At 37.6% G+C, this 13270-nt stretch overlaps 2 protein-coding genes across 3 annotated transcripts; both read left to right on the top strand.

Moving 5' to 3' along the window:
• Window positions 1–237: 237 nt before the first annotated feature.
• Window positions 238–7118, top strand: LOC103958383 (amino acid transporter AVT1C-like). 2 transcript variants are annotated; one of them, XM_018650155.2, is made up of 13 exons: window positions 238–427; window positions 1225–1472; window positions 2154–2479; window positions 3366–3580; window positions 3803–3826; window positions 4890–5070; window positions 5254–5473; window positions 5641–5776; window positions 5891–5910; window positions 6155–6294; window positions 6436–6479; window positions 6616–6678; window positions 6845–7118. In XM_018650155.2, the coding sequence occupies exons 2-13, from the start codon at window positions 1288–1290 to the stop codon at window positions 6947–6949; spliced, it is 1659 nt and encodes a 552-aa protein (XP_018505671.1). In that variant the 5' UTR covers window positions 238–427; window positions 1225–1287; the 3' UTR covers window positions 6950–7118. The 2 variants fall into 2 exon arrangements, with proteins under 2 accessions (XP_018505671.1, XP_009368911.1); XM_009370636.3 differs by having other exon boundaries at window positions 1254–1472.
• An 822-nt stretch (window positions 7119–7940) lies between these two features.
• LOC103958382 (thioredoxin-like 3-2, chloroplastic) lies at window positions 7941–10758 on the top strand. Its single transcript, XM_009370635.3, has 5 exons — window positions 7941–8495; window positions 8889–8963; window positions 9649–9715; window positions 10366–10383; window positions 10485–10758. Exons 1-5 carry the CDS (start codon window positions 7987–7989, stop codon window positions 10587–10589), a joined length of 774 nt encoding a protein of 257 aa, XP_009368910.3. The 5' UTR covers window positions 7941–7986; the 3' UTR covers window positions 10590–10758.
• Window positions 10759–13270: the final 2512 nt, after the last annotated feature.

A 13270-nucleotide genomic window follows, 5' to 3' on the forward strand; every position in this document is an offset into this window, starting at 1 on the left:
TATATATATATATATATATATAGGACAAGGATCTTCTGCCCTCCTGTTTTGTGTGATCATGGTTAAGTCACGTCAATATTTTATATTGTTTTTTTTAATAGAGATAATAAGACAAAAATGAACAGTAATATAAAATTATTGACGTAGTTTAACCGCGACCACACAAACAGAATGACATCGGAAGTGAGGGGACAAACAATCCTTGTCCATATATATATATATATTGAAGTGCAGAAACTGGCCTGCAGACATCCTCTCTCTGTTTCTCGCTGCTCCTGGAGGCATCTTCTGAGAAGAAGCCAGAGCCTTTTCGAAATCTTGTGCTTTGCCAATCTCGACTTTCTACACATTCTTGAATCCCAGAAAAACGCAAAACTCCTTTTCGATTCCCGGGAAACAAAAAGCAAGAAAATCTAAGGAAAAAAAGGTTCACTTCTCTTTACTTCCTTTGTACTTTTTGTTCTGGAGCTCCTGTAATAGCATGCCACTTATTGCCTTTAGAGCTCTCCTTAATTAATTTCTCCTTCTGGTATTTATTACCAGAGAGAATTATCTGTCACACTTCCTGTTTGGTTTCCAAGAAAACCGAGGAGGAAAATTACACTAAAGAAAAGAAATTTTTTGCGTCATATTTTCTGATGTCTCTTCTTCTTGTATTTTTCTCATATTTCTAATTTATTACAGTACCCGAGCTTATTAGCTGAATTGGATTTTTTTGTATAGTATAACATAATGCAGGAATCATTGACTCCGGAACTTACTCAGCATTTTTTCCGGCTCTTTTATTTTCTCGGAAACCAAACAGAGTGCAAGTTCCTTTTGATAACTTCAAACTTGAGCCTAAAACTTCTGCCAAATCCGTGTAGCATTATGTCTCTACCAAATTACCAATCTAATTGTACTATTTTCCTATAACTTTTTTGTATGTTTTATATTTGTTTTGGTTTTATTTATTTTGATGAAAGTTTTGGATAGTTGTTTCTATCATTTAAAGTTAATTAGCTGGAAAATAAATAAATTTCTGGCTTTGCAAACAATTTTCACGTTGTGTTAATTCCAAACAAAGAAAACCACTAACACTCTGCCCCAAGCATCAAACAAACGAGCAAAATGTGCCATAATACTTCCTTTGTTCTCGTTGGATTCATGATTTTTCACTGGTTTTCTCAACTGGGTCAGTTAAAAAATTTGCAAACCCTTTTACCTGATTACAATTTTTCATAGGATTCTTGGTGTTTGCGAGTTTTCTGCAGAGGGTGATTGGGAGAAGAAGATTTGAAGAAGAAGATGAATAACTCGGTTTCGGATCGGAGTTTTTACGTTGAGAGTGAGGAGGAAGATGATGTGGAAAAGGACTTCAATAAGAGCATTGAAGATGGAGGCGACTCGGATTCTTCTGCCGAATCTTTTACTGAGAATCAGCAGCCGAATAATCCCAGTTCTTACAACACTCAATGGCCTCAAAGTTACAGGTTCTCTCTTTCTCCCCCATGTAATTTTCCATGATTTTGTTCTTGTTCAATTAGAATTTTTACCACTGTAGCATGTAGTAAAGGAAATTTACTATTTTTATAGGTGAGTTTCTGCTGGGAATCAAAACATGAATGGTAAAGTTTGGTAGATTCATACAGCCGACCCCACTTAAGTGGGATAAGGCTTTGTTGTTGTTATCGTAAACTTTTGTTTCTACATACAAAGTTGATACAAAGAAAAAGAAATCAGAGCCACAATTTAAGGAAGCTGAGCCAAAACTGAAGTTGGGAATCTCTAGAATTTAGGGTTAACATCAATATTTGGCTGCTTATAACACTTCGGATTGTTTAAGCCAAAAGAAGAACACGTTAGTTTCAGATTGTTAGGCAGTAGAGCACACATGAAAAGTACTTGTTCTTTGTTTTTCTTGCATCCTTTCATTTTATACTTGCTGAAACAAAAGGGAGTGGTATGATTTTGGCTATTGGCTGAAATGAATTTCTCGTAAAGTTGAATTGAAACTAGTTCGTGACTTGCTCATTGATTTTTTGAATTGTCTTTGAAGAAGTTTATTGACAAATTAGACGGGTGATAAATATTTGTTTGATTCTCTTATTCTTGTGATTCATCGATCATCAATTCCAAATTAAAACTTTATTGTCTTGCAATTGCTTTTTCAGGCAATCTATTGATCTGTATAGTAGTGTACCGTCCCCTGGTATTGGGTTTCTGGGCACTCCTTCATTGTCAAGACTAGGAAGTTCGTATCTTTCCTCATCCCTAACAAGAAGGCACACTCCCGAAACTTTACCTTTCTTGCCGAAACCATTACCAACACTCGCAGATAAGGAACAACAACAACAGCCGCAGAGACGCAGTTCTCATTCTCTGCTTCCTCCTTTGCCAAGGAGGACTTCTGTTAGAAAAGATGAGAAAGCATCCAGAGTTACTCATGACCATCATCCGATGTCTCGCCACAGCTCCTTTACACAAGCTGTGTTTAATGGTAAGTGTGAACTTTAATGTTTGCGCACATGTATGTTTGTACATATCGGTTCACCTTCATCTGCATTATGCCCGAAATTGGTTGCTATAACGCTGTTTTTAAGTCCAGGAACTGCTTCTTGGTCACGAGTTCAGTCTCTTTCGACAACTCTCCAAATTCGAGTACTTTCAAAAGATGTTGTACTATTATTGTTCTTAAGGATGCCCAATATATAATGAGACTTTTTTTGTGTGTCCTAATGCAAATCCATTGAAATTTATTAGTTGCCACAATTTACAGTTACAACCACTTGAGCTTCACTATATGTTAGCAAACAAATTGCCGGGACCACGAACTCCAACCATGTCATGTAATGTTGAAAATATGCTGGCATATCCTTTCAATTAAACTCAATAGTGGTCCGACTCTTGTTCCGGGTCCTGGGTGTATATCGCAGTGTTCCTATAGTACATATCTCGAAGGAACACTGGAATATACACCGGGATAGAGTAGAATCTACCTGTCAAAACATTCATTCTCTACTATTACTCCTTTTTACGTACATACTTCAGTTTGTTCAAATCTGAGGAATAAAATATAGTTACCAACTTTTTTTAAAATCTGAGGAATATTATATAACGTGTGTCTGCATATTACCTCATTGCTTTATACATATCCTGTTAATATCTTCAATTTATGAGCATCCAAACAAGCAAATCCTGTATTTATTTCCCAAGAGCTGATGTGGTTGCTTAGGGTTAGCCTCTATCGCACATGGTGCACATGAAATGATCTACTAAATAAGTAACAAAATGTTGGCACCAATTACATTGCTTGGCTTGTCTAAATTGTTCGTGACATCATTCAAAGCTCCATCAGGATCGACTGACCATTTTCCATGATTCAGGAATTAACGTTCTTTGCGGGGTTGGAATCCTTTCGACGCCATATGCAATCAAGGAAGGAGGATGGCTCGGGCTCTTCGTTCTGCTTATTTTTGCAGTGCTTTCGTTCTACACCGGATTGCTCCTGCGTTACTGCTTGGATAGCCAACCTGGGCTCGAGACATACCCGGACATTGGCCAAGCTGCATTTGGTATTGGAGGCAGAATCGGCATCTCGGTAAGCTAGCTTATAGTTTATGTACCATATTTATATACGAGCACCTAAATATGTATCACGTTTTTAATAGAAACGAGACTGACTTGTATTAACGAACCCTATAAAAAGCAGGAATCATAGAAGAAAACAAGACATTAAATTTCAAAGTGGATATACAGATTTGAATTGAATGGCTGCAATTGCTGTCGTTTAAGTGATTTGTTTTTGTTTTTGTGGATGCAGATAGTACTGTACGTGGAATTATATGTAAGTACAGCTGGCTTGACTGAGTGAGTATTTTCCTTTATATTATTTGTGTGATCATTTACCCATGTCTATGACTCTATGGTTTCAAATGGAACACATCCATGGGATGATTAAAAAGGAACAAGAAGCTGGATGCCAGTGGGAACCACGTACCCTTACATCCCTGGTCCCACATCTAGATCTGATATTGTGAACCACTTACATAAATTAGTCCGTGGGTGAAATTACTAAAATAGACCCATTTTTTTGGAGTACTTGCAGTTGCGGGTACTCAATGCCGACACATATTTTAAAACCCAAATACTCAAATTAATCAACCGAGGGCTGTTAGATCAAAGCACTTAAGTGCCTGTAAGTGCTCAATAAAATTGAAAACATACAAGAGGCAGGTGGCTCTTGCCTTGGTGTTCATTACCAAAAGAGAAATGATAAATGATAAATACACTTTTTTTTCTCCTTCTACACACCCTTGTTTAATTTAGACTGTTTTTATTTTATTTTTCTTTTATTTAATTTGATAGCCAAAAAGAAAGAGGGGTGTGTAAGACAGTAAGAAATGTGTGTGAAAATTGGCTCTTGAGTACTATCATTCAAAACTTACCTATCCCGGAATATATTTCCATGGCTCTATCTAACTCCTTGCGTAACTTATCACAACGATTGAGATAGAGACATGTGGGATATAGGGCCGTAACACGTAGCTCCTTGTCACAACATCTTTTTAAAACTCTACTCAACGTTGCCTTGAGATCCATGTTTGATTGAGGTTCTTAGCTTAGGGGCTTCAGACTTGGTGAATTAGAATTGGAATCAGATAGTGACCAGAATAGCTATTGTTGGACAGGAAAAAAATTCTTTTGTTAGGAGCTTAGAACCGAGATTAAATGATTGTGTAGTCAAATGATCGATTCGTCTAGTCGAACGGATTCTTTTGGTTCTTATATCCATCATCACATTGTCCTGCTGCTCTGAGACGTTGAATAAAAATTGCACACATCTCAGGCGTTTTTTTTCTTTCTTTCTAAGCACGTAGATCGCCGACTTTAAATTTCTCTACCTGCAGGCTTGTTGCATAGAATATATAATTTTGGAGAGTGATAACTTGTCTTCACTATTTCCAAATGCACAACTGAGTTTGGGCGGATTCGTGTTAGATGCTCACCTTTTATTTGCAATTGCGACCACCCTTGCTGTTCTTCCTACTGTATGGCTTCGAGACCTCAGTGTTCTTAGCTATATCTCAGGTGAGTTCAGAAAGTTGAATATAATCTATGTATCCTATGCATCTGAAAATTGTCTGAAATGAATTTGCCTTGTCCATGTTAGTGGTGAAGCTAGAAAATCTGTTTGATCGCAATAAGACTAAATTAACCAAATGCATGCTGTTCTTTCAAGGAACTCTTACATATTACTTTTTTTGCTTCCAGCGGGTGGAGTCATTGCATCAATCTTGGTTTCCCTTTGCCTCTTTTGGGTTGGTCTAGTAGATGGAGTTGGCTTTGAGAACAAAGGGACACCCCTGAACCTTGCAACGCTTCCTGTTGCTATGGGACTCTATGGTTACTGCTACTCAGGACATGCTGTTTTCCCAAACATTTATACTTCATTGGAAAAGCGAAACCAATACCCTGCGATCATCTTAACATGGTAAGCTATGCTGAACCATCTTTTCATTTAGTTTACTAATAAATATCTTTAAATGTTTTCTGCCTTTTCTGGTGAAATTTCAAATTTTCGTCAAGTCTTATAGTTTGTAAACAATTGCAACTTCTTAACTGCATTGTTTCACTTGGATTTGTTATCCATGCATGAAGTTTTTGTATTTGCACTTTCTTGTACGCTGGAGTTGCTGCTGTGGGTTACACGATGTTTGGAGAATCAATACAGTCGCAGTTCACTCTCAACATGCCTCACAATTTAGTCGCATCTAAGATTGCTCTGTGGACTACGGTATGCTCATCAAAGTTTTCGTTTCCCTAGCCTCAAACTTTTTGTGTTCTTTACGCATGTAGCGAGCCTTTCCTTTAGCTAGTTGCTAATACCATTATCGGTGTTATTTTACAGGTGGTCAACCCCTTTACCAAATATCCTTTTCTGCAAATTGTGCGGATAATGAATGTCATCTGATGCACAAGCACATACATATATCACAGATGCGCACACAATGGATGCAGTCTAAAATTTATTTTGTGTCTTCAGAAAAACATTAACTAGAACCACATGTGAATATATTGTATGCCTTTGTTGCTCAACATCTACACACACGCACACAAATAAAATTAAACGATGAGAAAAAACTTACATATGTCTCTCCTTAATTAGACCCACATATGCATTAACTATGTCTCCCGTTGCAATGAGTCTGGAGGAGCTGGTACCAGCAAACAAGTCTTACATATACTCAGTCTTAATTAGAACGGCACTCGTTGTCTCTACCCTGGTTGTCGGTCTCTGCATCCCCTTCTTTGGTAAGTCTCCCTTGAACTTTCTTTCTTTGCATTTCCCCCTTTATATTCATATCCCTTGCCTCACTTGTGCATCTCGGTAACCATTTGGTTGTCATATTGTGTTAGTTAAATGTGTTACGAACTTACCTTAAACTATTGCAGGTCTCGTGATGTCACTGATTGGATCTTTATTCACAATGCTTGTAGTAAGTTTTCGTTCACACTTCTGTTCTTGTGGTAGTAACTTTGCACGTAACTGCAGGAAATCTAATTCCAAAATTTCTTTTATCCATTTAAGAGTTAAGCAGCTACGCACTACGCTGACAAATATATTACTTGCAGACTTTGATACTTCCTTGTGCTTGCTTTCTGAGCATCTTGAGGGGACGCATAACTCGATTTCAGGTACGTCTGTGTTACGATAGCTTGTTAGCATTGGTTTTCAAGAATTGGCAGACTCGAACGCAAACGCATTATTAGATAGAAGAGAGCAATCTCGATGCTTTAATATAAACGTTATATACTTGGAGCTTTTCATGGTTTCTGATCTGCATTTTTCTGCTATTTCCAGGGAACACTTTGTATTATAATTATAGCAGTAGGCGTCGTGTCGTCTGCCTTCGGCACGTTTTCGGCCATTTCGAAAATTGTTGAGAACTTGCGAAGCCCTGCATAGCTGAAGTATCTATAATCTCGTGGCGTTCGTTCACAGTTTTGAGTTGTCTTTAAATTTGTATCCTGCATTCCTTATCTTGTTTTCCAGTTTATATTGCTTGAAGTAATATTACACTTTGCTACGCCAATCAATAAGTTAGTATAATTATATATCCACAATTTGAGTAGTGTGCTATTGGTCTTGTTGCTCTTATTGCTCTGAAAAATAAGTGCTAAATAGAATAAATGCAAGACAGGCTTGTAACTCGAGCAACTAAGAAGATTTGCTTATGCATTCAAACCTGCTTCACTCGTTATCGTTTATATGAAAAGAAAGAAACAAAGATTATACTTTAATTAAATATAGTCTAGGGACAAGGTTAGAATGAGTTTGGCTTCTATGGTTGTATACTATTATTCGTGATAATAATCAAAATTAAACATATTACTCATTTGTTCACTAATCGTATGTCAATGAAAACACAAATTGGTCACACAATATTAGAAATTCAACTCATGATTGTCGAGAAATTTGACTCTTCGTTGGTGGTTGTATTCTAATTCATCGAGAAACAACCCATCATAAAAGTCGTACCCTCATATAATTTTGGAGGAATTTTAGCTCTTTATTTTTGATAAATTGATTCAATGTAGATAAATTAGTAAATAACATATTAAATTGATGTCTTTCCAACTTTAATCCTAATTTTTTTTGTAAACATCTTCAATAGTATATGAATTTGAGCACCTCAATTCAAATATTCCTCAATTGAGTCACTTCTCACCTAATTCAAGCTAGTAAACATAAAAAAGAATTGCTCTACAGACAAATATATTGTAGATTGGTATTCGGTAGCCGCTAACAAACTAGTGGGCCTTGGGTCTTGTCTTCTAACCGAACACCAAAAACGGACAGACAAAATTGGCGGCTGTTCTTAACGAACTGCTAGCCGACGTGGCAACCTTACGCGCTAAATACAAGTCACTTCAGCAAATCTCACCGTAGCCCGCTCGATCGAACAGTTCAGGCCTCTGCAGTCCGTTGGATTTGGTCAGGCCATGCGGGCCCCACCAACCATCCATCAACTAACGCCGTCAAACGCGCCGCCAATTCTCACTGCCGCCTCCCCCTTCAAGGCTTCACCTGCTACCCCTTCAAATCCTCGTCAAGTCTCAACGGTCCTTAAAATTCCCAAGTCAACAGATTCATTCTCTCTCTTTCTGTTCAACATGTCCGTAGTACCGACGACGCGCCCTACTCTCCGGCAGCCGAGAGCCAGTGCCTCAAGTGACGGGTCACGTGACCGGCCAACGGCTTCGCCCAAAGTTTCAATTTTGGCCTTCAGACCCAGAGCGCCAAGCTCTTCAAATTCCCCGGTATTCTCCCGTAAATTTGATGAAATCCGGGGGCGGATTACTGCGCTGAGTGCTTTGAGCCAGGAAGGGTCGCTGCAGGAGGTGGATGATTCACCGGTCATGGTGGCGCTTGCGCCCATTTCCAGCGAGACCCAGTTCGATCGGGTGGTTGCCCAGGCCCAGCAGCTCGACGAATCGTTTGTTGTCGTTTGGTAAGTTTCTGGGTTTTCGATTTTGGTGTTTGGATTGATGAGATTTTGGATATTTGTATGGTGGGTTTTTCAATGTGGTGTGTTTGGTTGCTGAGAAAATTTAGGGTGAGAAAAGAAGGCGGGGCCTTTGCCTTGCATTACCATGCTGAAGTGAAAGGAAATGCATGTGTGCTCAAGTCCATTTGAAAACCACTTCGTTTTTAGCTTTCAGCTTTCATTTGATGGTGGTATCTAGTAAATGAAAAACTAAAAACAAAATGATTACTACATACGGACCTGCTTAAAAATGTTGTGATTTGGCATATAGGAATTGGTAGATTTTCCTTGTTTTCGACACAAAAATTGGAACTTGCATTGAAATGGGTTCTGAGGTGGGAGTGGATATTCTTGTAGGGTGGCAACCTGGTGCAGAAAATGTATATATTTGAAGCCAAAATTGGAGAAGCTGGCAGCTGAGTACTATCCGAGGTTGGTTTGGCACTTATTAGCCGTCTCTGTCGATTATTATAAAACAATCTCACATTGGAACTTCTTAACATTGATATTTCCTTCTCTTTATTTCAATTTTTGAGTGTCATCTATGAACGCAATTTTTGAGTTTCATCTATGAACGCAATGAAGGTATTTCATCGGACTAAATCTCTTTTCTTTTAGTTTGTCAATTGTCAAAACACTGTTGATTGATGTGCTTATTATCGGAGAGCTTGCAATAAAGCTTGAAACTCTACTAAGATGCTTTCCCTGGTGAAATCTGTGCCTTCTTGTTTCTAGAACCATCATTCTAGGTACTCAATTTAAGGCAGTATTACAGTGGCATTTCCTTTTACAGTCTGCAAAAGCGGCTTTAACATTGGGTACAAGTAGAAAATTTCATTTAATTACAGAAATAAAAATTGCATTAACTCTCTCCTATATACTTCTCTCTAGTGAACTCCCAAATCTCATTTATGTATTTATATACAGATAATGAAAACGATATTTCAAGGCAAAGTGAGACTTGGCAGGCATTCATGTAAATACTGAATACATACATATGTACATGCATATATGAGATTCCTATGTACTGAGAATAATCAATTGTATGTTACTATTTTCGCTGGCGTACAACTCCGCAATGCAGAATAAATTCTGAATCTGAGTTTATTTTCTGTAGATTGAAGTTCTATTCTGTTGATGTCAATTCAGTTCCACACAAACTCGTTAAACGTGCTGACGTCACTGTAAGTTATTCATCCCACTTGCAAAAGTATGTCAACGTGACTTGTATTGGTGTGGGAGTAGTCATGTAAGTTTGGGCTGAATACTTTTTCATCAATTGTCTGGTGTATAGCTTCACAGAATTGACTAACATTCAAAAATCCAAAATCTACTCTGGCATGCACAAGGCTTTTTTGTCATTAGTTACGAAAGTCTTTGCAACTGATCGGTGAAGTGATCTATATTCTTCAAATTATGTAGGTTTTGAGTCGTTTTGTCGTCGTGGACATCATTTGAATGAGTTAATGTTGTTTCACTTACTTGTATGACTGAGACAGAGGGGGATGGAGGTTGGGAGGGAGCAGGAGGGGTGATGTGCAAAGCTATATGCGTTTTGAACTTTGTTAGCAAACTCAATGCTATCTGTGTAATCTTTTCAAGACTAACTCTATACTACAAACCGTGTCGTGTGCTCACAATTTAAAACCATCCTCTTCCTTTTTATGCACCAGAACATGACAAGCTTCCAATTTTTTTTCTGTGATCATACAGCCATAGACATGTTAATCCTACTATCGAATCCTTGCTTCGACATATATATGTGTGCAGAATGTTGACTGACATTTTGGTTTTCTTTGTGCGTATTTACATGGTGTGCTTTCGTCTCTTGCAGAAGATGCCAACTATACAGGTAACCTCGCACATCGGTGAGACATCTTTGAGGAACTTGGGGTGTTCCTTCTTCCCGTTTTCTATTTATTCACCTTACTAATGAGGATGACTATGTTACAGTTGTGGAAAGACGGCAAGAAGCAAGCTGAGGTTATCGGTGGTCACAAAGCACATTTAGTCATTAACGAAGTTCGTGAAATGATTGAAAACGAGGATAGCATGTAAGGTTCAGTACAAGGGAGAAATTTTTCGTACTTTTTTTCCCTAACTTATTTTATACATAAGGTTCAGTAGAAGCCTACAAGGGACATGAATATCCGTTCTGTAATTTTTTTTTTACACAAATATAAATAATACCAGTTTTGGGGAAGAGAATAAATTGAAAATTGGTTCATTTGTTTTCTCAAGTCTTTGCTTCCTGCAGGCATATATGATTTTGCAATTAGAGCTGTTCCTGGCTTAGCCAAAGATAAAAATGCTGCATAACCATGAGTTCTTCCCCTGTTATGTGTTGAAACCCAGTTTTTGCTTGTATCAGCAATGTGATAACGCTCGTGTTTCATCCAAGTCCATGAGATTTGTCTACGTTTTTCTCTTCAGCATGTATTTTTCATCACGTTGCGTGTTAGAGGACTGGTATTTTGAAAAACAGATGACCTGCGGACTGGCTAGATTAGTTTCATGCTTGAAAAAACTAGTATGGTTCTTGTTTTACAAGTTTAGAACATAAAACATGCAGTCGAGAACTGGAGAGTAGAACGCCGTTCTTTTTTTCTTTGATTTCGGAATGCACATAGTTTGAGTCTTGATGTTTGAACAATGGTCTTGGCAAATCAGTTATGGCTTGTTTTGAACGATATTATCTACGTTAAGGGAGTGTGCTCAGCATCACAATGGGCTAGCAATAATGTGGTTTAAATTCGCCTTTGGCGAGAATTGAACTTAAGATTTCTCGTTTGCAAATGAAGAGGAATTATCATTAGACTGTAATATTAAATGAAGTTTTATTTCTTTTTTGGTACATAATCAGAATGAATAAAATTCTAAAAGTCTCATCATGATAGTGCCATTAGCAAAGTAGAAGCAGATCTACCATGCTCCTAAAAAAAGGTATTTTTTTTCTTCAAAATAGAGTAATCAATGTCTGTTTAATGAAATTTTCAAAAGGTAAGTATACCCCATATATTTTACAAAATTACAATTTTTGCCCTTACATTATTGTCTTTGACAATATTATAAGGTTTATCTCAATTTATTACCTTCAAGTTTCCTGGTTTTCAAAATTTGGTACATAAAGTTTTTTTCATCCCGGAATCATATCTCAAGTCTTAATTTTAGGACAATTTCTTACATCTGTTAAATTAGTTATTAAGTCAGCCGTTAACTGATGACGTGATGATCACGTGGACAATAACTGGGACGCTATGTGTCAATATGAGCCCACATAAATATTAAAAAATTAAAGATTTAAAAAAAAAAAATTAAAAATAAAAATTAAAAAACTAAACAAATAAAAAAAGGACTAGCGATGCATGCCTTCCCTTTCCTCCACCCGCACCAACCCTTTTTCTTCCCCATCGCTGCTGATTGCAGCATCTTCACCAACCCCATTCCTCCTATTGCACTCCCTTGCTCCTCCTACAGCACAAACCCAGCAACAACTGATTTCTTTTCGTATCTTATCGGCCCGAGAACAAAGATGATTCTCATAACCTAGCATTCTATAACTTTGATCCAGATTTTGGGAAAACAATATACAGGAAAATACATTATCTTCATAAGTAAGAAGCAGATTGGAACAATGGAATTAGCAAAAAGCAAAAAAGCCCCAGCTCAAAACCCAATTTTTTTCTAAATCTCAACCTAGATATGAACATTTCAGCTGAAACCTATACCCTAGACAGGCACAAATGTTCAATTCTTCATAGAAAATTTCAGAAATTTAAAGAATGACAAAACCAGCAAAACAAAATCCAAACACATCCAAATTGGGGGAGCACTGAGATTTTAGCTAAATAGCAGCTCAGATGGGGAAAAGTTGAGAACTTTGTATTGCTGCAGCTGGGTTCGAATGGGTGAGATTTAGAAATAAAAAATTGAAAAAAAAATATTAAAGGAAAAATCGAGGGAGGGGCCGCGTCAGGGAGTATTTGTATATGTGTCTCTCCCAGAGGAAGAGGAGAGAGAAAGTCTGATGTTATGAAGCACGGAGGGGAGAGAGGTAGATGGGGAGAGAGAGAGAAAGAGAGAGAGAAGAGGAGAGGAGAGAGGGGTTGGCAGCCGCACGATTTCTGCCGACTCACTTCCGCTCGAGCTCCGACGAATAGATCACCGCGGCTACGCCTCTCCCGTTCCCAACTCAGCCCAGTTGCTACTCCTCTTCGTCATCTGAATCGCTGCGATGAATGCCAGAGAAGAGGAAGAAGGGTTTTGCAAAAACACAAGGAGAAGCACGCATCCCTATAGCATTTTTTTATTTATTATTATTTTTTTTTTTTAATTTTTTTAATTTTTTAATATCACGTGGGCCCATATTGACATGTGGCACTCAGTCATTGTCCAATTGGGAGCCACATCACCAGTTAACAGCTGACTTAACAGCCAAAAGATGTATGAGATAGTCCCAAAATTAAGACTTGAGGTATGATTCTGAGATGAAAAAAACTTCATGTACCAAATATTGAAAACCACGAAGTTTTCAGGGTAGTAAACTGAGATTAACCCATTATTATATCATATTAAATACCACATTTGTTTTTTCATTTGGATAAATTACACTTTACCACCTTAGGTTTGAAGTCTATTTCAACCTCATACAACATCTTTAAAACATTTTACTTTCATACATCAAGTACTATTTTATTTCAATATAATACATCTGTTACATTTTCCATACATTGATCCGT

This window comes from the organism of the source record quoted next, unplaced genomic scaffold (genome assembly GCF_019419815.1).
Source record: "Pyrus x bretschneideri cultivar Hongxiangsu unplaced genomic scaffold, Pyrus_bretschneideri_v1 Contig32, whole genome shotgun sequence".
NCBI classification, from domain to species: Eukaryota; Viridiplantae; Streptophyta; class Magnoliopsida; order Rosales; family Rosaceae; genus Pyrus; species Pyrus x bretschneideri.